We start from the raw sequence: 24,177 nt of genomic DNA on the forward strand, positions 1-24,177 counted from the left end.
ATTGCTTATATTTGTCTCTTACTCTCCAAGGAACTCGGGCCAGCATATTCAGTACCCCACTTTATTCTCACAACAGCCTTGTGAGCAGTTTGTCTTGAGAGGGTGCATTGCCCAAGGTTCCCCAGTGAGACATCCAGGTTTCCAAGGCTTTGTCCAAGGCTAATACTCCATCTAATCACATCACACCCAAGTCAAGCCCTACCAAATTAAGCCAAGGGCCTATCTAGTCCAGCATCCTGATTCCTATTTGTGGCCAATCAGATATCTAACCTGGTGGTACTGACTAAATACATGGTGGCACAAAGTTTTGTGGGGTATAGTCTCTGTTGTGATTTCACTGTTGTTTTTTTTATAGCAGTCGCCATTTTTAATCTGTGCTGCTCCGCAACACTACATGTACATTCCTAGGACATGTGGGTAAAAATTACAGCCACCAGGGGCAGCTGCACCTTGGAAGTTCCAATCGAGCACTGTAGAAAAAGAGTTTCCATTTCCCATAAAAAGGAAATAAAATGAATGACTGTAAATAGAAGTTCTGTAAATGCTTTGCTATCATTCATCCCTTGTCTGTTAGGTTCTAGTTATTCAGAAAATGAATGCACATGTCTAAAACTTGGTGCGCTAGGCACTATGCACTAGCATTGCCAAGACAATGTGCTCAGCCTTGTATTTTTCCGCAGTTCTTTGCTTTGGGATAATAGCCATAATTCAAAACTCCACTGTGCCCCAACTTATGGATGTGCTCAAAGCACTGGTTGTTACATTTAAAGGCCTACAGAGCTTAGGATCAATGTAGCAGGGCAGTTTTCCCCTTTAGGAAATGACCTACCCCATGAAGTCAGCTGCAGGACTCTCCTATGGGTTCTGCCACTGATGGAAATTTGGATGGTGATGACTTGATAGTGATGGCTGCTGGACAATTTTGGGAATGCAAGTTCTAGTGATTTCCATGGACCTTAGAAACATCTGGCAGTTCTGAATATCCACATGATTTGATTTCTCTCCCCCCACCCCCCAATTTGGGTTCTGTTTGGCAACTCCTGAGCTCAGAAAGTTATAAAACATAAAGAGCCATCACCTCTTTGAAGCTAAAGGAATTGTGGAGTGGGGGTGGCTTCTCTCACCCAAGGGACAACCTCTCTCTTCCCTCTCTTGCCCTGCTCTCCAAGCAACAGAAAATTATACTCATTTCTTACTTACCACATCACCAAGTGCAAATTGAAGGCTACCAAACCAGGCTTTAAAATGGCAGCCACCCACAAGGCAAAAAAGTACATACGGGCAAGGAACGGGCTACAGCTACTGGATGTAGTCACACTTTTTCCCTTCCTGTCATTTGCCCAAAATTGCCCTCCCAACTTTCCTGCCCATAGAATAATAGATCCAGCGACTCTGGCTTCTCCTGTACAAATCTGCCAAACAAGTCTTCTTGTCTACTGAAGCCCTTCTCAGATTCCTCCATTGTTGGAGGTGCACTGATTAGACTTAAGGGTATTCAACAGCTGTGATACTCATTTTAGATACTCCTCGATGAGCTACTCAATGTTGATGCTCCTGTGGCTGTTTTGCTTTAATAATTCTTCCCCCATCACCTGGGCACAGAATGGCACCACTAAACATGTAGTATGAGTCTTATGAACCAGTCTTCCCATGAGTTGTATCTCAAGAAAATTAGTTGTGACTAAACACCATTGAAATCAATAAGAGAAGTTAGTCATGACTACCTTAAATCTCATTTTAATGGGAGTTAGGAATGTAGGTATTAAACCGAGCTAAGTGACTTTTGGGGAGGCACCAGAATCAAACTCAAATTCAGTGGCTGACTGAAAAGCTAATCAATGGGGGTGGGGGAGAGGCTGGAAAGTTGAAAAGTCGTTGTGAAAGAGCCATTAACCTGCTGTTGTATTTGCATAGAGCAATGATTTTTAATCACTGTGCTGTGGCACACGCTGGTGTGCCACACATGGTCTGCATGTGTGCTGGGGGAGGGTCATTTATTAGGAGGGCCATTGGGGGATATGAGCCTCCTGCTGGCCATACCGTGTGCCTTGTCAGCTATCAAAAAACTGATGGCACATCTTGACAGTGTGCTGTGAGATGAAAAAGGCTGAAAATTGCTGGCATAGAGAATGAGTGCTCTGGGATCAGTGATCCACCTTTACAGGATGGGATTTCCATTTTGCTTTTCTTCATGCAGATGTTGCTCAGTGAAAGTCGAACCATTATAATTTGCGTCATTGCTTTGCACTGAGGCATAAACATGCTTCCTTTTTAAGCTAAACTGCCCGTTTGTTTACAGAAATGGTGCACCTTATTCTCCCACAAATCCTTGGCTTAAAAACCTGACAAATAGGTGCTCTGATGCATCATTTAAACTGCTTTTCCTAGGGGATCTATGTTAAACTCTTCCCTGAATGCTGTCCTGCATGAAGCACTATTGATCATTGTGAAGGGGCTCCTGGTCTGGGGCGTGGCATAGGCTGAAGTCTGAAGCCTATGAATTAAATCTCACTGAAAGGAATTGGGCAGCTTTCTGAACAAACATGCTAAGGATCTAGCTTTCACTGTGAGCCAGTCAATCCCCTGTTCAAGTGTACCATACCCGAGGGTGTGCTGAAAGATGCATTCTCTTACAAATTCAAAACCACTGCCTTTAATATGTATATGGTAACACCTTGCAGTGCTATTGTAATGAATTGAGCAGGGGCATAGCCCCTATGGTGCATGTAGAAGGTCCTACATTCAACTCCTGGCATTTCCAGGTAGGGCAGAGAAAGGCCCCTTCTGTAGAGCTAGTGTAGCCCAGCGTAGACACTACTGACCTAGATGGGCCAATGGGTCTAACTCAGTGAAGCAGCTCCTGTGTTGACATCTTGTTTGCTTAAAGGGAGGGGGGTAGGAGAATAGGTACAACAATTTATAGCAGGGTCTTGCTATGGGGGGGGGGGAGGAACAATTTTAACCCTTTCCCTCCTTTGCAGTTTCTCAGATCTCAATTCCTCCACTCCCCAAACTATTTGCCGCAGAAGGGAAAATATGGGTACATATACCCCTCCCAACTGGGGTAACAGCAACCTCAGAGTATGTGTGTTACACAATGAAGGGGAAAATGTTAACCTCCCCCAGCACTGTAGTACTTGAACAAGTGACCTCCTCCTATGGATGCTTCTAAAAGACAACATTGGGACATCTGAACACTGGTTATCTCCCATGCAGTTTGGCTTTTGGACACATGGTTAACTTGAAAACAAGCATAGCCTGCTGATCACATTTTAGGCTCCTACATTTTAGTACATTTTATTATATTTTAGTAATTTTAGGCTACTAAAAAAACTCCACAGTCAGGGAATTAGAGGACAGGTCCTCTCATGGACTGAGAACTGGTTGAAGACCAGGAAACAGAGAGTGGATGTCAATGGGCAATTTTCACAATGGAGAGAAGTGAAAAGCAGTGTGCCCCAAGGATCTGTCCTGGGACCGGTACTTTTCAACCTCTTCATAAATGACCTGGAGACAGGGGTGAGCAGTGAGGTGGCAAAGTTTGCAGATGACATCAAACTTTTCCGAGTGGTGAAGACCAGAAGTGATTGTGAGGATCTCTCCAGACTGGCAGAATGGGCAGCAAAATGGCAGATGCGCTTCAATGTCAGTAAGTGTAAGGTCATGCACATTGGGGCAAAAAATCAAAACTTCACATATAGGCTGATTGGTTTTGAGCAGTCTGTGGCAGTCTGTGACAGATCAGGAGAGAGATCTTGGGATGGTGGTGGACAGCTCGATGAAGCTCGATGAAGGTGTCGACCCAGTGTGTGGCGGCACTGAAGAAGGCCAATTCTATGCTTGGGATCATTAGAAAAGGTATTGAGAACAAAATGGCTAATATTATAATGCCATTGTACAAATCGATGGTAAGGCCCCACCTGGAGTATTGTGTCCAGTTCTGGTCGCTGCATCTCAAAAAAGACATAATGGAAAAGGTGCAAAAGAGAGCAACTAAGATCATTACTGGGCTGGGGCACCTTCCTTATGAGGAAAGGCTACAGCGTTTGGGCACCTGAGGGGGGACATGATTGAGACATACAAAATTATGCAGGGGATGGACAGAGTGGATAGAGAGATGCTCTTTACACTGTCACATAACACCAGAACCAGGGGACATCCACTAAAATTGAGTGTTGGGAGGGTTAGGACAAACAAAAGAAAATATTTATTTACTCAGTGTGTGGTTGATCTGTGGAACTCCTTGCTACAGGATGTGGTGATGACATCTGGCCTAGATGCCTTTAAAAGGGGATTGCACAAGTTTCTGGAGGAAAAATCCATTACGGGTTACAAGCCATGATGTGTATGTGCAACCTCCCGATTTTCAAAATGGGCTATGCCAGATGCAAAGGAGGGCACCAGAATGAGGTCTCTTATCTGGTGTGCTCCCTGGGCATTTGGTGGGCCGCTGTGAGATACAGGAAGCTGGACTAGATGGGCCTATGGCCTGATCCAGTGGGGCTGTTCTTATGTTCACATGAGCTGCATCATGTCAGAGGCGAGGATGCATGACCAGACTGGATATAGAGACTTCTGGTTTTGGAGCATATCTGCACATGGAAGCTGTAGGGTGCTGTTAGTGTTCTTGTCTGACTTTCTCTGCTCATACAGGGAATCTATTTGTGTGAACTCTTAACTGCTCAAAGGAGCCAAGCTGAACACTGTATGAACCAGCTCTTAAGGCTCTCTGGCTTTTTGCAAGGATGAATGGGGCAACTTGTACAATAAAAAGTGCTACACAGGTAGAAATGACAGATAATGATAGCAAGAAACCGTATAAGATTACACAAGCCATTATTACTTTAAAACACAATTGAGACTTGCCTACAAGTTCCATGCCTTGATTCACCCCAGTGAGAGAAAGATAAATTGCTCAGGAAACACAACAGCCAAAACCAGTCAATGCTACAAAGGGGAAAACAAATTTTTTTTATTTTTTCTCTTATCCTTCAGTAATACCACACCATTTGAGTTCATTGTTTGAAATAATTTAAGACAGAAGGCACAGAAGAACAAACTCAATAATATAAACTACAATACCATAGAAAGGAAGATCTACATGGGGGGAAAAATAGGGCAAGGAAAGAAGTTTCCACTCTGAACAACTTGCCACTACCAGAGATGGTGATCGAAAGCATTGGCCCCCAGCATGAAGTCTACAGCACAGCTTGTTGCAACTACTGACTCATGCATTCAGAGCAAAAAGGAGAACGTTTTGGTGTTACCCAAGACTGCAATGCAGTGCCTCTATTTCAAATGGAATGTTCTACTCAGCTTTCCATAGTCTGCCAAGAGATGCAACATACTCTTGTTCACTGCTTTGGGGTGGGTGGCTAAGGAGAAACCTCTTCTTGCAACCTATACCGTATGCTGCACAAGAGAGGGTTTCACCCCCATTTGCTCCACTGTACTAGCTTGCAATGCTACCATGCCAAATTTTATAGCATCACACTGACAGCCTCAGCTGCAGGCATGATGTCCTTCCTTGTCAAGCCCGTGGTGTGCTGCAGGCTGCAGGATCCTGCAACGCACGAGAACTTCCCTAATCATTTCAGCAGAGGGGGCTCCACAAAAGGCAGCCCCCCTTTCTCTGTGAACAGGGGAGCCCATGCATTCCAGACCATGAAACTAATTGTGTGATTCATTTTTGGTTCTTGCAAACTAGCCCTTCGCTCCAGCCACCTTGACAGACTACTTTGGAAACTGATGGAGGATTTCAAAAGCAATAGGAGGAAGGTGTATGACATGCAGGGCTGGCCCAAGATCTCTTGAGGGCCTGAAGCAGTGTGCCAAATGCAGCTCCCTTTATCTGGTAATGTGCCAGCCTTTGCTCCCAAGGACTGGGAAAGAAAGAGAGGAAGTCAGGAGTAAAAGTAGAAGTGTGAAAAAAGCACAACTTCTCTTTTGCTCTGTCCCCCAATTCCTTCATTCTCCATCCTCCCCTGGATTGGGATAGAGGTCTCTTGTTATCTGGTGTGCTCCCTGGGCATTTGGTGGGCTGCTGTGAGATACAGGAAGCTGGACTAGATGGGCCTATGGCCTGATCCAGTGGGGCTGTTCTTATGTTCTTAGAGATGGAGCAAGAGAGGAAGTGTGGACAAGAGGAGACGCCTCTCTTGCACATATCCTTTTTTGCTTCATCCTCATCTTCCTTTTTGAATTGAGGGGGTGGGAGAAGAAAAAGCAGCAGCGGCCAGTGGATGGACAGAGGTGGACCCGCCCCCCCACCAATCTGCTGCCTGATGCAATCACCTCATGGCTGGCCAGCCCTGATGACATAGGAGTCAGTTGTTCCAAGAAAAGATTCCACAATGCTAGTGCCAACTTCTTGTGCAGGGCTAAATAGCTGTTCTGAGCTTGGCCTGTGTACCCATCAGAGCATCCAGGGTGGGCCTGGATTTGAAAGCAAAGATTTTAGACTAGTCTGATTACATTGGCTTGCCAAACAGATAATCTTAACACAGTCATGTACTGTATGGAGCTACAGTATGAAAGCAAAAAGCTTCGTATTATACAGAGAAGAAAAAACCACCTATATTTGTTCTGGACTTTTTTTTCCTGTTAGGTTTTCTTTTTTGGCAAAGGCCTGTAGCTTTATTTTGAAGTAAGATACTTTGAAATAGTGACATGCCTTAATATCCTGCATCACATAACTGCTACTTCAGGGGGAAAAGAAAAGAAAAAAGCTCATGCCTCACTATGGATAAATGTAATGGTAATGAAATACATTCTCTGATCATTAATACTAGCATTATAATACACAGATCATTCATAAAACATGTTGACCGTATGTTACTTGGTTGCATTTTCACACAGGCAAAACACTTTTGACTCATGTTAAAGGTTTGCGTCTACTTGAGTGCCCACATTTCAAATGGGACATGCCTTGCAGAAAGGATGCCTGTTCTGTCCAAGTTACAGACCAACCAAAACATGTGCAAAGTTCTCAGTTCAGTTTTGAAATGTAAAACCTGAGGTCGAAAGCAGGCCGACGGTCATCAACGCAGTGCTCGACGATGAACAAAGAAAATGATTTTGCGAACACGACAGATTGTTTCAGCATTTCATGTGAAGGCATCTGGGCTTTTGTCAGCAGATGATAGAATGGGGGGTGGGGAAGGAGTGCAGTTTTCTCCCTCAGCTTGGAAGGAAAAAAAGAAGTCTTTCCTTTGGACTTCCTGGCTGCAGCATTCCTAGCAACAGCAATTCCCATTTCTTAAATTACTTTTCTCATTTCACATACGATCCACTCAAGAGAGCTACAGACAGCTGCAATATAAACTGTAAAAATGGTTTTTAGAAAAAAGGTTCATCAAAATTCTTACATAGTAAAACAGTCATTTGGAACAGTAATATCAGTAAATGCTAACACTGCAGAGCACTCAAAGGCCATCCCCCTCCCCATTTTGTTTTACTGTTGCTAGCATTGCAGGTAATCATTGTTCCCATGTTTTATTGTAGGGTACAAAGTTCTTTATATATTAAATATATAGTCCAATTATTGCACTTTATTTAAAAAAATCCAGGCTTCTGTCCTACTGAATGGTGAATAGTGATGACTTGCAAATAAAAGTATAGGATGAAAGCAATTTCTTACCAAGACACTCTTGAAAAGTTATGAAGAACACAGCAAGTGAAAATGAGGATGTTCACAAATGCCTGTCCATTTTTAATTAAGAGCCACAAACTTATAGAACTAACTGGATTTCTATCCTTAAAGCTCCTTATGTCAAAAAGTAAATGGTCCTTAGATGATTATTCTATTTCTGTTTGCAAAAAGTATAAAGGAACATTTAAAATTATGCAGAGTTGGCTGTGTTGTATTTTGCCAGGTTGCTACTTGTCTGGAAAAAATTAACAGCATAGGATTGGGCTGGTTTGGGCATAAGGGTTTATAACAGCAGAAAAGAGTTACGCTGTGCACTCTGTTGGTGGTTATTTTGCATGCGCTGTATTGGAGACCACAGTGCCACACCTCCACCAATGGGCCCTGCCGCACCCATCGGACAAGTAAGGCAACTGGGGGGACAGGAAGCGAAATTGAGCAGGGGGAGGAACTGGGGCAGGGAGGCAGCAGGTAGATCTGGTAGCAATGGTGACGCCGGAGCCTGTCCACTCTCTCTTCTCTAATTTGCACCAGAAAAAAAGAGCTGGCACAGGTCCAAGGAGACTCATTGTGGAGCTAGAGGCTTATGGAGGGGTAAGGGGAAATAATTTACCCTTCAAAGCTTCCTAATTCCCCCCTCCCCCGCTGTATGCAGCATGTGCTTTGTTGGCACAGCTGTATCCCTGGGAGTGAAGGATAGGATTGGGCACTTAGACTAACACCATTTGCATGGCCTACAAAGGAAGGAGGGCTGCAATTCATGCTGTATCTCTTAAATCTGCAATGGTGCAGCATAGGAGGAAATGGTGCAAATACTGATCTTGATTTAGAGTGGCTGCCTGTTTAGTGATTGCAACAGCGGGCAGGCACACCTATCTGAAACCAAGCAATTCATTACAAAGCATCTAGTACACCTATGGCCATGGCTGTATCTGTTTTGAACCATCTGTGACAGCACTACAGGAGAGGAATTGGCTATTTGGCACAAAGAGTCTGAACAGCCTCAGAATCGTGACTTTTAAAGGAAAAAAATGTCTATTCCTTATGGCAGAAAAATACTTTTGAAAAAATATTTCAATAAATTTCTAATAAAATTTTCAATAAAAGCTTGGAACTGGACTGAGCAGAATCTCCAGTGCAAAGAAGCTCGGGTTTAACTGAGCTGCATGGCTCCCTGGCCTCCTCTATGGCTAGCACAAGCAGAATAAATTATGCAAAATACAGATTTAATTACAAGTTTTCATTATTTATTCAGATTACAGAATTTGGATTTCCTTATCACAGAGTATACACAGCCTGGTTTATAGCAGAGTCCAGATTACGCATACAAGAGGCACATCAGTACACACTTGATGCAGACTACCTATGACACAATGAGGGTCTCATGAGCTAGCTGTGCATTGGTGTGCATCTTATATAAAACTGAACTATGGAACTACTTTCATGTAACTGTAGTCTTAGGGCAACTATCTGCATAACAACCAAAGGCCAAGGAGGTGCTCTTACAATCTACTGCAGAGTCTGAAAATAACATGAAATTCCTCATTAGATGTCACAAAGGACAGGTTGCTACCATTGAACACAGACTCTGCTAGATCAAATGCTTTAGATAATTTGTTTCCTACTCCACTGTATGGAGAGTTTCAATGCCAGGGCTTCCTATTTATGGTCGTGGCTAGCAAGCTCATGGAGGTTTCCTAAACAGAAGTAAGCCACATAATGCATTGTTCTCATATTCTACAGCCATCATGTGGAGTAGGTGCCATATGGAACAGCCTCCTGCAGCTTCTATATTGCCACCACATAAGGAATTGCCCAAGCTCTATGAGACGCTTCTATGACTTGAGACGCATAGAAGCAACTTGCATGAATAGCCTCTGGTTCAACAACAGTACTAGGCACACATTTTTAGCAGCTATAAGAGGTGGTCCTAGACGTTCATGCCAAGCAGTGCTGGCTGCAAACCTGGGTGCAAAACAGGAAGAACCTCCAAGAAAGTTCCTATTCATAAGATGGAGAGGAGCTGCCACTGAGAGTTACACATGATGGTTACTGTTCCTCGCCTCCATTTTGATCCTGCTAGTACTTTTGGACCAGCTCATCTATCCACACAGCTGGTCTCTGCAATCTGGCATATTAGCATGCTAGTCACATGCAAGCCCCTCCCCCCCACAATAACTACAGCAAGCCAACTTCTCTAAACACCCTATGATCTTACATGTGGATGTGTGTACATGTGGATGTTAGAGGTTCAGCTTATGAGGGAGAGGGAGTCAAAACACAAACATGGCAGAAATGGCTGTTGCATGATGGACAGGTACAGCTAGTGAGGTTGAGAAGAGACTCCAACCCACTCCTAGATATGAATGAAGCAGTTTTTGGCCCAGCTTATTACCAGCTGCATCAGTAGTAGAAAATACCACAAAAACAAACAAACAAAAAGACACAGCTTGAATATTTTGAACCAGCCATCTAGAAAAAATAAGCTGCTTGAAACAAAGTGGATTCTGCATGTCTATACAAGACTTCCTGGCCAGCAGATAACTGTCAAAGTTACTTTGTTTCTCTGTTCCTTCAGCATAGGAACCAATGCTGAATGGCTCATGCCCACAGTTGAAAGTCCATTGACCGCAACTATCATATCACCACATCTACAGAGGGAAAGACAGAGAGAAGTTAGTGAGGCTGAGTAATAGGAAACAACTGCAGAAGCCACATACTTTAGCAGCAAATGATCCTTCTGAGCATGAATGCCCAACCCTTTGATTACTCCATCCAGTGATGATGAAAAACATTAGGAAAAGTGCACTGTGTCTAGTGAAGGCTCAGAATGACTGCCCCACCCCTGGAGGCCTTAACAGCCTGTTTATAGTGATACACCATTTTCCAGAATGGATCCACAGGCATTGCAACCTTTATAAATAAATAATGCAGGTAAATGCTATGAAAATCATTATCTTAAAAATGTGAAAAATATAGCTGATGGCCAACACAGCACGGAACCCAGAGAGGTTCAAATATCCAATCAGTGTCAGACACTGGGCCATCTAACTCAGTATCATCTGAATTGATCTTCCAGGGTTGCAGATGGACCTTCCTCTTCTCCCCCCCGCCCCCCAGTCCTACTTGGAAATACTAGCAATTGAATCTGGGACCTTCCACATGCATTTATATATATTTATTTAGCGTATGGCATATAATACCTGGACATATATCAATTAGATTAGATAAAATGTCAATGTCCAGTTCGTCTAGCCATTCAAGGACAGTTACCTTCATTGGAAAAGTCAGACCATGGGCCAGTATACACCCTGAGATTGCAGCCAGACACAGTGTGGTATATGGTTTGGTGGGAGAACCTGCAATCACACTGTGGGGTAGATACTAGCCCCCATTTAAACATTGAGTCCTGACTAATACCATGTAGGGTACGGATCTTGTTCAAAGTTTTCCAGTGCTGGCGAGGTAAGTTGAAACCTGGCATTTTAAGTGTAGGATCGTCTATATATTTACCCGTTTCTGGGTGTTCGACTACCCTGTTACGTGAAAATCCCCTTTTCCCTTCCAAGTTGTGTTTTTATATCTAGTTATGTATTTTGGACTAAAATGCAGGCCTAAAACTTCTCTTTCAGGCCACAAAAGGAGTCAAATCTTAAGCTCACTCATTTCTTATGTTGTTTGTCAGTCTGGGAAGACTCATTTCCTCTAGAGACACTGGAAATGTCTTTATTGTTTAAGTCAATCACTGAATATGCAAACACCTTAAAGGAGGAGGACTTTGGCAGCAAAGTCTACCACCTATTGTTAACTAAATCACAGCCATTAAGCCACCTCCAGACTCCAAAATCCAATAGCAACAGGAAGTAAGCTACTCCCCCTCCCCCAGAGTCAGGCTCTGCTGATAGCTGATCTCTGGACCCTTCCACCTTTTCTTTACATACTCCACGTTACTGAGCATGTGCACAGCTCTGGGATACTTCTGATCAGTTTAGGTCAACTTCCAGGTCAAAGACAATCCTTATAAGAGAGAACTCAGAGCACATGTCTTTCTCTCTGACTGCCCTCCTGCCGGAGTGGCCATACACAGGACTCTCTCCCATCCAACTGCCCCCCCCCGGACAGGTAAATATACCTTGTGTCTAAACTCCCTCCCTTCTTCCCTATCTATTCCTCCCTTCTCCTCCATCTTTAGTCAGCAACTGGGTTTAGCAGAATAAGGAACCCCTGAAATACTTCCCTACACCCTATCCGTTTCTGATTCCTTTTCGGATGCACCCAAATACATAGCACATGCAGCCACCACTAGCTAGGTACACTATGCACAAGTACTAGAAATCCATACTTATCAATTATCCATGTGTATTATTTTACCTTTGTGTGTTTTTGCAATAAAAATATAATCCTTTGACTGAAAGTTACCTTCCTCCCAGTCTCCTCCTTAAGCTAAACAAGGAATTTCTTTGCTCTATGCTATCTTGTTATCAAGCCTATGGTCCCAAAAGGTTTCCAAAAGGCTAATATACTAATTCCCCTAAACAAAGCAGCCTTTTTGGTAACAACCCATTTAGCTTTCCATTGGGCATTGATGTTAAAATTATTGTGCAGATGTTGTGCGAGTGCCAGAGAAGGTTTCCTGCCTACCGATTGATAGATGAGGAAGATTGGCATGTACTGGTAAAAGTGGGTTGTTGCTGATTTTTCTATATTCTTTCACTAAAGCCTCTTGTCTCTGTAGGGCTGGTGGTGTGATGTAGCTCAAAACAGGGAGCCAACAGACAGGAGTGTGTCTTATACAGTTGCTTATGATCTTCATGGTTTCATTTAATCTGGCATCAGTCTTGCTAGTATGACAGCAGTTAAGCCATACTGGAGCACAGTATTCTGCTGAGGAGTAATCCTAATGCTGATGTTCTAAGAGTAGTGGCTACATGCATAATATGTGCTCTGCCACTGAACTATGGCCCCATCACCAAAGCTTAGGAGGCGGCTTGGATCAGCCACTGCCTGTCAGCTTAATGTACACCTCACAGGGTTGTTGTGAGGAAAGAGAAGTAGGAAAACATGTTCAGTATTTGAGATCTTTGAAGGAAGGGCATGGTACAAATGTAATAAATAAAATTAATGATGTGCACATAGCACATTTAGATGCACTGTCTGTTTTTTCCCCAGGTATGTCCCAGGAATCACTAAGAACAGATGGCATTCATAACCTCAACTCAGCAGGGGTCCTTGATGAGGGCTCCACTTCTAAGCTCTCTTGCAGGGAACTCAGTACCTGACTGGTACACCACAGGTATTAACTACCTGCATTACATTCCTCATGATCAGAGACAGATGAAAATGGTTTTATTTTTCACTGACTTTGATTTTTTCCAAAGTTAGAAATGCAGAAAGTGATGCTATGTGGTTTTATTTCAAGGACACATTTTAATAAATTATAATTGCTTTAAAAGTATACTAGGTAGGTGAGGTATAGTGTCAGCAGCTGCAGCCACATGCATGTAGAGGTTTTAGAGAATATGTAGAGGTGTTAGAGAATGGGATTTTTTTTTTGCAGATTTCATTTTTTTTTTTTTACAAAAATGAGAAATGCAGAAAGCGGTATTTTGTGTGCTGCTGGAAAACTGCAGACTAGAACCATAGGCTTGTTGACCAGAGACACAGGTAACAGATAGGGCAAGCAGGAACTACTTGTAAGTGCCCAGCTTGCTAAGAGATTATTGGACACTGCTTCCTGGAGCATTTTTACTACATGTTTAGGGACGGGAGCTTCTCCTTTTCACTTTATGCATTTATTGCAGCAAATGTGAGCTGAACCCACATAATTTGGGACACAACTCTTGCGAACTTCAGTAGAAGAATATGGAATACCATTGCTAAACTAGGGCAGCACTCAAAATCAAGACCTGGGAATATGTGATTCCATCCAGGGTCCTTACAATTACTTGCTGGAGTGAGGTGGGCAGGAAGCCAAAAATGAAACGTTAAACTGAAGCAAGATTTGGAGCTGTGCATGTGAACAGCAGGAAACCTGGAAGACCAGGGAAAGGTTGGAGGGCCAGGCTCCTGGAATGAGACCAGACTTGGTTAATCCAGAGGCTCCATACTACCTGTCAATCCCAACGTACACTATTGCAGATCCCTGTTCTCTATCTGAAAAGGGCTCTGGATTGTGAGCAAACACAAGCCCAAGATATTACCCAGTTAGGTTCAAGCCTCAGTCCCAAAGCTCTTGGGTCAAGCTACATTGTCTCTAGTAAGAGAGTGGGTGGTCTTACATATGCCAAAAACATTAACCCCTTGTCATAGCACTCTCTCTTGCTCTCCCCACCAAGACCTTTATTACCTGCTTCCCAATCTGGTAAATTTCACATCAGTGGTTTTCTGTAGACGTGCTGTATATTTTTTTCTTTTAATGAATATATTATGTAAAACAAAAACAAAACAAACACACACCCATCCACCCATGGCTGTGGAGTGAGAAAGGTGTTGGACCATATGCAGATTAACTTAGTATCAACTTATTACAAATTTGCACAATATATAATATATTATATTATATAATAATAATAATAATAATAATAATAATAATAATAATAATAATAATAATAATAATAATAATAATATACACATTAGTTACTCTTCCTTGACACATAGTCAGGACTTCCACTGATGCAGAAAGTTATTGTCTCAGGCAAGATATAACATGGCAAAGTAACCAAGCTTACTTGAGTCTTCCATCAAAGTATGCTGGTGTTCCCAGAACAATCGTTTTGATGAAGAAAGGCTGATTTGTGTGATTTTCTTCATAGCCACCAACAATGCTAAAGCCCCAGCTTGCTAAATTGCTCCTCCGTAGCACAACATCATGGCAACTATGCAGGCAGCTATGGAAAGAGAGTAGAGAGGAACATGCATTTAATTTATAAAATGTATGCCTGCCTTTCCCTGTAATTGGAACTTCAATAGGCTTACAATAAAACCCGTCCAAAAACGCATCCAGGAAAGTATACTGAAAATAAGATTAAATCCTAACTATAGTGAATAGTAAATCAACAAAAAGGAATCTTATTAGAATAGAATCAAATATAGTTTTGATAAGTCAGCAGAGGAATAACTGAGAAAAAAGGAAGAAAATGACAAGTAGCATAACAGCAGAATGCATATACCCACTAGGTGGGTTGTGAGCCAATTTGAGGTGGATCCCTATTCATTGCAATATTTTATTTTTAATCTAATAGACTTGATGCTACCATGGTATGTGACTGCATTTGGGAAAATGTGGCAGATCTGTACTTTTAACAGGCTACTATGTACAGGTTGAGTCTCAGTATTTGCAAGGGTTCTGTTCCAAGAACTCACGTGGATGGCAAAAGTGCACTATAGCAAGTCAATTTAAAAAACAAAGTTTCTTTGCTCTGGTGATTTAAAAACAGCCTTGCTGACCTTTGTAATGCACACAGAGATGACCAGTCTCTCTCCAGGAGCTTAGGTTTCACTAGAGGCAGCAATCCCTCCCTTCACCAGGAGCCCAGTAAGGGGGAAAGAATGGAGGAGGTGATAATCGCTGCCATTTAGCCTTCTTTCACATGCTTAGGGGGAAGGCTGCAGAGAGAATGATTGATGGATTGTCACCCTGCTGCCCTCTCTGGCATTATTAAAGGACTGTATTCCTTTAATTTAAAGGGCCTTTCTCATCAGCTTTGAGATAGAAAAATCTGTGGGTACTTAGGTTATACCTGTAATCACTTGTATGACTGTCTCTTTGCAACAGTAAAAAGTAGTTTTTTAAACTGTAATTTTAAAGGGGTGCATTTCTCCCCTTCTCCAGGGATCAGCACATCCCTTCTCATTTTTTTATTTTTATTTTTAATTAACACACACAGACATACAAACATATAACACTTTTAGGAGTGCTAAATACCATATACCATTACTCATTAATCATACTATATCTCCTAATCTGCTACTCATCTACTTCTACCTCTTATTCGTTTATCCAATTATTTATATAATACATACTAAATTTACCCTAATTCCCTGTACTATATTTTCTAAATTTTCATTTTCTATCAAACATAGACTTACTTCAATTCATTGTTGGCAACCTTCAGTCTCGAAAGACTATGGTATCACGCTCTGAAAGGTGGTTCTGGAACAGTGTCTAGTGTGGCTGAAAAGGCCAATTCGGGAGTGACAATCCCTTCCACACTGGGAGCAAATGCAGTCTGTCCCTGGTCTGTCTCCCTGGCTATGGGCCTTCCTTCTTTGCCTCTTTTTTTCTTTAACATAATAACTACATATAAAACAATTCATCCACACACTAACATTTCTAGCTATTTTTTCTAATTCATTCTAATTCATATATCAATTTCGTATGTATTTGTTTTTTAAATAAATTTAAACCAGTTATTAACTAGATAAAATCTTTAACCCTCAGGTTTCTTTTTCTTTCTTTCTTTCCATTTTTTCTCCTGTAATATCTTTAATAATTTATCTCCATAACAGAATTCAGTAAGCTCACACTTTCTTGTATAAGGTATGTCCATTCTTCCAATTAACTGGGATATGTTTTCTTCTCTTGTTCCAACAAATTTTGTATTTTGTGCACCCATGTTACTGTGTCCATCTTCTCTATTTCAATCTCCATCAGCGTCCCCTCTAGATCCTGTTGATTTTCCACTCTTCTAATTTCTGTATTCATTCTTCTGATGATGATTTCATCCCTCACCATCATCTTTTCCGCTTTCTCCTTCTGTTTATCTTCTACTTGTTTCTTCACATCTTCCAATTGCTCCTTGCACACATCTATCTGTTGAGAGAGAGTCTTTAAACTGGCTTGAATCTGCAAGGACCAACTCAACTGCTGTCTTCTCATTGTGAACAATTTTTCCATATTTGTCAGGATAATTTGAATCCAAATATCTGGAAGCTCCATCTTGCAATTTCTCTCTAATCCACAAGATGTCCACAGCATATTATTCTCCTTACTTCCACCACATGTTTTTTCAGTCAGGCATTCTTTGAATTTTTCTTACAGATAACAGTGTGGTTAATGGAGAAAAACAAACCGAAAGAAACAGTCTCAAGAAGACAAAACTCTTTCAAGTCTAATAAAAATAATGTCCACAAGTAATTCTGGATTTTAGTCCACACACCAAATTATATTTATAGTTATAATCCACGAGTAGCAACTGTTACCCTGCCTGATCTTGTCTAATCTTGGAAGCTAAGCAGGTTCAGGCCTGGTTAGTACTGGGATGGGAGACTGCCTGGGAATACTGGGTGCTGTAGGCTTATACCATAGTCTTTTGAGACTGAAGGTTGCCAACCATCTAATCCACGACCAATTTATTCCACTACAAAGATAAAGAGCACTTTCAACATCCTTAAAAAGTTTCTCATTAATGCCTCCAGTGTATCCAGGGCTTTTAGCCAAATCAGTCAATCAAAGCCAGGGACAATATTAACACAAACTTATCTTAAATTTTCAACTTAAACTTTATGCTTCATGCTTTTTCTTCCATATGGTATCTTAGCAGGGAGCCAGCAGCTTGATTGCAGACACTGCACCTCCCCCAATACTGTCCCTGACGATTAGGTTTCCAAGAAGAAAGCCCCCCCCCCCCAGGTCGGGCTTTCAAAATCTCAGGTATCTGCATCTTGGAAAGATCTTATCTCTCCTGATAAAGATCTTCAGATCCTCTTCAGACCTGCAGTTTTTTTGGGGAAAACAGACTGTCTCTCAGGAGCCCCAGGAGACACTGTTCATCCACTGTTGGCTCCTCCTCCCTCACATTCCTTCTCATTTGCAGGGGCCATTCATGTTGAGTCAAATCCGTGTATAAAAAAATCTGTATATAACAAGGCTGGACCAGTATATTCTTTTAGCAATGGCAGTAAATGGAACTTACTCCTGGGTAACTGTGGGTAGGATTGCAACCTAGGATTGATAAAAATTTTCCTGCTTGATGATGTCACTTCTGGTCATGACATCACTTCCGGTGGGTCCTGACAGATTCTCATTCTAAAAAGTGGGTCCTGATGCTAAATGTGTGAGAACCACTGCCTTAAATAGGCCTAAGATCCAGAAAATTGCTGAGATGAGAAAACTAACAAAGACAGAAGAGGCACCAAGAAGGGAGATGGGAAAAAAATTATAGGAAAATGTTGGGTACCCCTTATTAAATACTGCAAGCATTTTTATAACCTTGGGATACAGGTGCTTGACACTGTTTTCATGTCCAAGAAATGCTATATTATTAATTCATATTAATTCACAGGACCATGAATGTACATGGCACTTCACAAGCAGAACAAGGACTAGGGGTTACTGCCTTACCCTTGCAAGGTACGCTTTGGATATTCCATGTTTTTTTGATAAACAACAAAAAAGAAACCAAACATATATATTATGTATATTGTGTGTGTGTGTGTGTGTGTGTGTGTGTGTAGAGAGAGAGAGAGAGACCTTAATAATGGCATTCTAAGTCAGAAGCAGCCATCTTACAGTGTGCATACCACAAACACCTGGGGGGTCTGGCTAAGAGTGAGGTTTGTACTCTTGCCTGCCTCCAGCACTGTTGCTATGCTCCAGCACGGTAGACCAGATTCAAAAATCACAGCAACACAGGGAGAGATCAGAACTAAGCTCTCATTGTGCTTTCAGTGAACATGCTAGATGTATTCTTGAACATACCAGAGCAGTACTGTACCGTGCTTATGATCTGGGCAACTCCCACAAAAAGCTGATGCTACCAATTTAACCAGTAAACTTAAGCAAACTGCTGAAGGCTATTCAAAGGCCTGCCCCAAGTGCTGTTGCTATAGAAGACCACATGGACAACTACATGAACTTAGTACCTTGGAAGTCCCAGCCACATCACCCATGACGGTGACCAACTTGCGTCATATTCATTCTCGCTGATGGTACTTGGCTGCTCATCATTTGCCTGGGGGTGCTCCTCAGCAACTTGGACCTCCAAAGCTTTGAGGGCAACCACTGAGGAGGCAGCACTGGCCTTCAGCATGGCCACTGCCTCACTGTGACTGAGGTTGGTCAGATCAATCCCATTAATATTCATCAGAACATCACCTGGGTAAGAAATGAGTGGACAAAGACTTTTGTTAGTTGGTCCAGCAGCCTGCCACCTTTCTGTGCATATGCAGGATTGCAATTTTCTGTTCGCAATCAACATTTGGATTCTACAGGCAGAAGTAGCTGGGATGGCTACTTAGTAGCTTTAGTACAAGCACACAGCGGCTTGTACTAAAGCTGACAGCATCATCCTATACAGTGATATCACTGAGACTTGTACTGCTGGGCTGCAATGTCAATAGCCCATGGGAAAGCTTCATTTCTGAAGGGCTGCTGAAGGGCTGGTGTGCTGGGTAACAGAAGTCCAGACATTTGGCGGGGGGGGGGGGGGGGGAAGGAAATGGGACTCATGCTCAATTGTTGCTATTGGCAAAGCACCAGCAGTAAATGTTATTTGGGGGGGGGGGTGATTAAAAGATTGACAGGCAAATGGGGCTGAGTGGGGGTGAGTTACAATAATATAGAATGGCTCAGAAATAAGAGGAACCATTTTCTGATTTTTTGAAAAATAATTTGGCTTATTTTTGAGCCAATCCTCCTTTCTGAGTGTGTGTGTGTGGGGGGGGGGGTCAACTTGCCCATCACTAATTCTGTGTCATGTCTGGTTGATTATGGTTCTGCTAACAGCTACAAAAGATATCAAGGATCTCAGATAGTGTCTGTGATGCACAGGGAGTTCATATATCATCTTACATACTTTTTTGATCTTTAGCCAGGTTAGTGGAAGCAGAAGGAACAATGCAAAATATATGCACATTTTCATTTTGGGTAATGTGATTTTGGGTAATGTCCTAGAATGCTGCTTTCTGTTCCCTCAAAAACAACCACGAGTGTATCCATCTGCTTCAGATGCATGCACAACTCATTTGGAAAGGGAAAATGAATATCAACAGACTGGCAGGTTCTGCATTCAGCAACTAACCCATATTGCACGGCTGCAATATTCACTTGCCGAAGTTTGTTTTGGAAATAATAAAGACACTGGGTGGGAGGGGAGCAGGTTGGCTGACAGAAGTCCTGAAGGTCAGTAAAGCCAATCCACCAAGGCAAAAATGCAGCACAGTCCTAGGCACATCTACTCAAATCCCATTAGGTTCAAAGACCCTGATAGGTAAGTACTGGCCACAGTGGCCAACCAGAGGCTTCTATGAAGCCTGCAACTAGTGTATAAAGGCAGCAGCCCTCTCCTTAGTTGCTCACAATTAGTATATCAGGTGTATTACCTCTGATTCAGTCATTTCCATTTAGTCATCATGCTCCTTCATATTCAGAAGCAATGCATTGCTGAATATCACTGCTGGATGGGGAGGGCTACTGTTTTCATGCCTTGCTTGAGGGTCACTCACTGTGTGAAGCAGAATGCTGGGTGAGATGGAGTTATGAGGCATCATCCAGCATGACTCTTCTGTCTTTAAGCTACCCTCTCTCGCCCTTAGTCCTCCCTGTGTAAGGACACCTACTGAGCACATGGTAGAGGTAAGATAAGAATTGGGGGTTTTAGTGGTTTACAACTCATTCCTTACTCACTTCTATACAGTAGTTTTCAAGTGCAAGAGGTATATTCATAACTACTTCACTATTTTTGCCCAGAAGCATTGCGGTACCATACAGTAAAAGGAACAACAATTCATTGCAAATTTCTCTTATGCAAATCCTATTGAAATAAATGGGAGCTGCACCAAATGATGGCACTCCAATTCATGGTGGTGGTGTTTGCAGTTTCCTGGGGGACTGCACCCTTAAGCACCATCAGCACCAATTAGAAATAGTGAAACACGCTGCTTAGAAAATCCCATTCCATTCCCACCTCTTTTGATCCTGCCATCTCTTGCCAAGCAGCCATGAGGTTGCACACTGGTCACAAATATTGGCAATTCTCCACTTTTGCTGCCCCGGCCTCCTGCTACTGTCATACCAAGGGATTCATGGGGCTCCTTCTTCACTGTGATGTGTTTCTCTTGGCAAGTAACACACTGGGAAAGGTCCTGAAAGGAACGTTACATTAAAAAAATAATAAACCAACATATATTCAAATCAGGTTGGGTCTTAAGATTTATGTGCAATCATTTACAGCAATGCGGAATTTTTTCTCTCTAGTTAAAAGAATGCTTCCACAAACTTCCCTGAAATTGTAGAACCCTCTCATCTGAATTTGATATTTAAATTTTCATCAAATTTATAGTCTTCAAGGTTGTACAGTACAGCTTGGAAAAATGTAGGCAAAAATATGAGACTTGGGAATCTGAACTGGGCCAACGAATGGTTCGAAGTGATAGAACAGGGACCTCGACAGTAACGTGTGGTGAGGTCCAAGGCTGGGGAGCTCCCAGGTGATATCATACTGCATGGCATTCTGGGGGCTACCTGGAAGTCCCAGAGCCTGTGCAATCACAGTGGAGGATGAGCTGCCAATGCCGCAGCTCTAGTCTCTCGGAGAGATTCAGACAGTGATTGTGCAACCACTCAAACTGGATGGAGCACGTGCACAATCCCAGGGGAGGTTGCGTGGACAGGACAAGTGAGGCTCTGCCTCCCCTGGCTGCACATCTCTGGATCTTAATGTCTTTCAAGATGCTCACCCATTTTATGGATACTGACCTCATTGGTCATAAAAAATGGCAAACTGTTAAATAAAAGAGCAAGAGGAGCTAGTGATCAGTCCATGCTGTCTCCTTATACTTTCTGCCTCCTCAAACAGCATTTTTGTGAACACTTTGGTTTGGGCTCCCCTGTTTTCTCAACATTGCCCTGCATCCTCTCCATTTTTATAACTGTGTGTGTGAGGCATGTGGTTTTTTTAAATAGCTCATTTGTGCCAGTGCACTCATTTGTGCTAGTGCACCCAACTAGACAATGTACTGTTACATCTAACTTGCTCTTACAAATGCTAAACCTGACTATTCTACAATACCAGAATATGGCTAATGGCACAGAAATCTATCAGATATCTTTGAAGAACCAAAATGCCCATGTAGTAGCAATACATCATATGCTGGTTTGTTTCAGGCTGTTGGTTGTATTGCAGTGGTTCTCAAACTTCTTGGGAGTAAATCTCCTAAGTCTTTGTGGGGGAGGGGGCAAAGGCAGCAAGGGAGGTAAAGGGGGGTCTTTGTACTTACCAAGGGCTGCTACACCATTCAGGAAGTGCAGAGAGCCCTGCACAGCCCTCCACAGGACTCCGAGGTTTTGAATGTTGGAAAACTGTGATTGGAAACCACTTCCTGGTTGCGATCATGAAGGGCTGCATGGTGCTCCCCACAACTCATGTATGGTGCAGCAGCCCTCAGTAAGTACAAATGCCCCTCTTGCTCCCTTTAGCGACGTGATCCTGGAGATCACATTGTTACTTCTTCCCTTCCCCCACCCTGAAAGGGACAGGGGAAGCTTTACATGAGCTGGTGGGTTGCGATCCACCAGTTTGAGTACCACTGTTGTATCTGTCTGCCGTGCCTAAGCTTTGCGATTATTTCATGTATTTTCAATTATCTTGTAATGTCTATGTAAGTTGTAAAACACCCTAAGTACTCTACTTAGAGTAGTGGTTCCCAACCTTTAGGAGCCCGTGGACCACTGAGACAAAAATTGGAACTGGTGTGGACCACATGCAACCAGGGTCTCCAAAAAAATTTTATCAGGAGGTACAATGTTTCTTTGGAGGGGGTGAAACTCAGTGGTCATGAAAAATGGGGAGGAGTGGGGGAGGATGGCAACACAGGTAGGCAGAACAGAGATGGGGAGGGGGCAAAAGAGGGCAGGGGGAGGGTTGAAACAGCAGGAAGAGTCTTTGGAGCCCTGGTCTACTGTGCTTCCCAATGTGGAACCCAGGTTTATCTGCCCACGCAGCAGCTAGATACAGTAATATAGAAAACCAAACACAATCTTAAGTCTCTAAAAAATTTTAAATATAGAAAATCTTTGCAGAAAATTAGATAAACATATTTTGGCTCACACTAGAATGGAAAATGTCCTGTGTATACCAAAACATACGTCTATAGCAGAGGTAGTTCCACAGCTGTACAAGGTAATAATAATAATAATAATACAGGTATTTATATACCACCTTTCTTGGTCATCAGATTTCTCCTCAGACTTTATTCAAGGTGGTTTACATAGGCAGGCTGTTCAAAATCCCCATAGGGATTTTTACATTGAAGAAAGGTTCTATCTTTCAAGAACCACAACATTTCAGATGGATCTTTCTGATCTGGTATCACATTCTGGCCTCCAGTTTCCTCCCACGCAAGCTGACAAACAGCTCCTTCATCTCTCACATGGAGGGCAGCCAAGACGCTTCTTCGCTCACACCAAAGAGCAGGTGGAATAACTTGGCTTGGCTCGTCAGCTGCTTCAAGGTCTCACCATTCAGGCAAACGGAGGCTCTACCCTCTAGACCAGACCTCCTGCCCAGACCAGACCTCCTACCCACAAGCCACAAGGTAAGCAGATCCACAAGCCAAAGAGCTACTGTAGCAGGCCAGTTTCCTCTCAGATTTGACAGCGTTCAGGAGTGTCATGTAAGCATTCCTTGGCCCAGTACATATGGCTTGTAGCAACTGCAACCGCCCACCATACACCCAGTATCCCAGGTGGGCAGCAAGTCCTGGCGAGACTGAAAAATATAAGATCCCAGGAAATTTCTGGGGGCCCTCCTTTGGCTCCTTGGGCCAGGTACAAATTACCCCTTGACCCCTCTTGTGGGCCCTGCATGCAATCCCCACCCCTTCACACAAAAAATTACAATTATATTTGTAATAATTAGAGATTGAGAGATTAGATATGCTATTTATAGTGAAGGACTTGTGGGTTGCTGCTTTTGTTGCTGGCTGAGGGCAGTTCATTTTCCTCCCTCTCTGGCGGTCTGTGGTAGAGCATGCTGGAAATGATCAAAAGCAATTTTTTTTGCCTGAGACTTCTCAGGGTCTTGCGGACCACTGTGGTCCCCGTACCACAGTTTGGGACCCAGTGACTTGGTGAAAAGGTGGGATATAAATCTAGCAAATAAATACTCATACTATTATGCAAATAGTTTCAACTGGTTTATTTTTATGATCTGCAAACTGTAGCATCCTCTAACTTACCTTATGTGGGCTGGGCCTGTTGCTATGATAGAGCTGATGAGGTTGATGTTGACTAATGGGATGAATCCCCCCATCTCTGAGAATGCTCACAATTTGTGTCTTGGCTGGCCTGGCAATGGTTAGACTCACCCTTTCCCCACTGGCCTGCGGAATACAAAAGAAACATAAAAGGGGATGATGGTGAATCAGCAATTTTGCTTGTGAGAGGCACTCTGGAGAACACATTGGCACATTCCAAATATTCTGCCTCTAGAAAGTTTAATTCTATAAGCAAGATATTGCACAAAGGAAAAAAAATCATAATTATTATTAACAGTATTTATATACCGCTTTTCAACTAAAAGTTCACAAAG

General features: G+C 42.7%; 1 protein-coding gene across 4 annotated transcripts in view; it reads right to left on the reverse strand.

Moving 5' to 3' along the window:
* Positions 1-4,961: 4,961 nt before the first annotated feature.
* The window catches only part of LNX2 (ligand of numb-protein X 2), a 95,351-nt gene continuing 76,135 nt past the window's right edge, over positions 4,962-24,177 (reverse strand). For 3 of the 4 annotated variants that reach the window (XM_066620677.1, XM_066620678.1, XM_066620679.1), the window contains exons 6-10: positions 23,825-23,968; positions 20,554-20,731; positions 18,512-18,743; positions 14,377-14,535; positions 4,962-10,299 (exon numbers count right to left, since the gene is read on the reverse strand). In XM_066620677.1, the coding sequence (XP_066476774.1) occupies positions 10,164-10,299; positions 14,377-14,535; positions 18,512-18,743; positions 20,554-20,731; positions 23,825-23,968 (849 nt within the window). In that variant the 3' untranslated portion in view covers positions 4,962-10,163. The remainder of the gene's footprint in view (positions 10,300-14,376; positions 14,536-18,511; positions 18,744-20,553; positions 20,732-23,824; positions 23,969-24,177) is intronic. The other variant, XM_066620680.1, reaches the window with a different exon arrangement.

Source organism: Tiliqua scincoides, chromosome 3 (genome assembly GCF_035046505.1).
Source record: "Tiliqua scincoides isolate rTilSci1 chromosome 3, rTilSci1.hap2, whole genome shotgun sequence".
NCBI classification, from domain to species: domain Eukaryota; kingdom Metazoa; phylum Chordata; class Lepidosauria; order Squamata; family Scincidae; genus Tiliqua; species Tiliqua scincoides.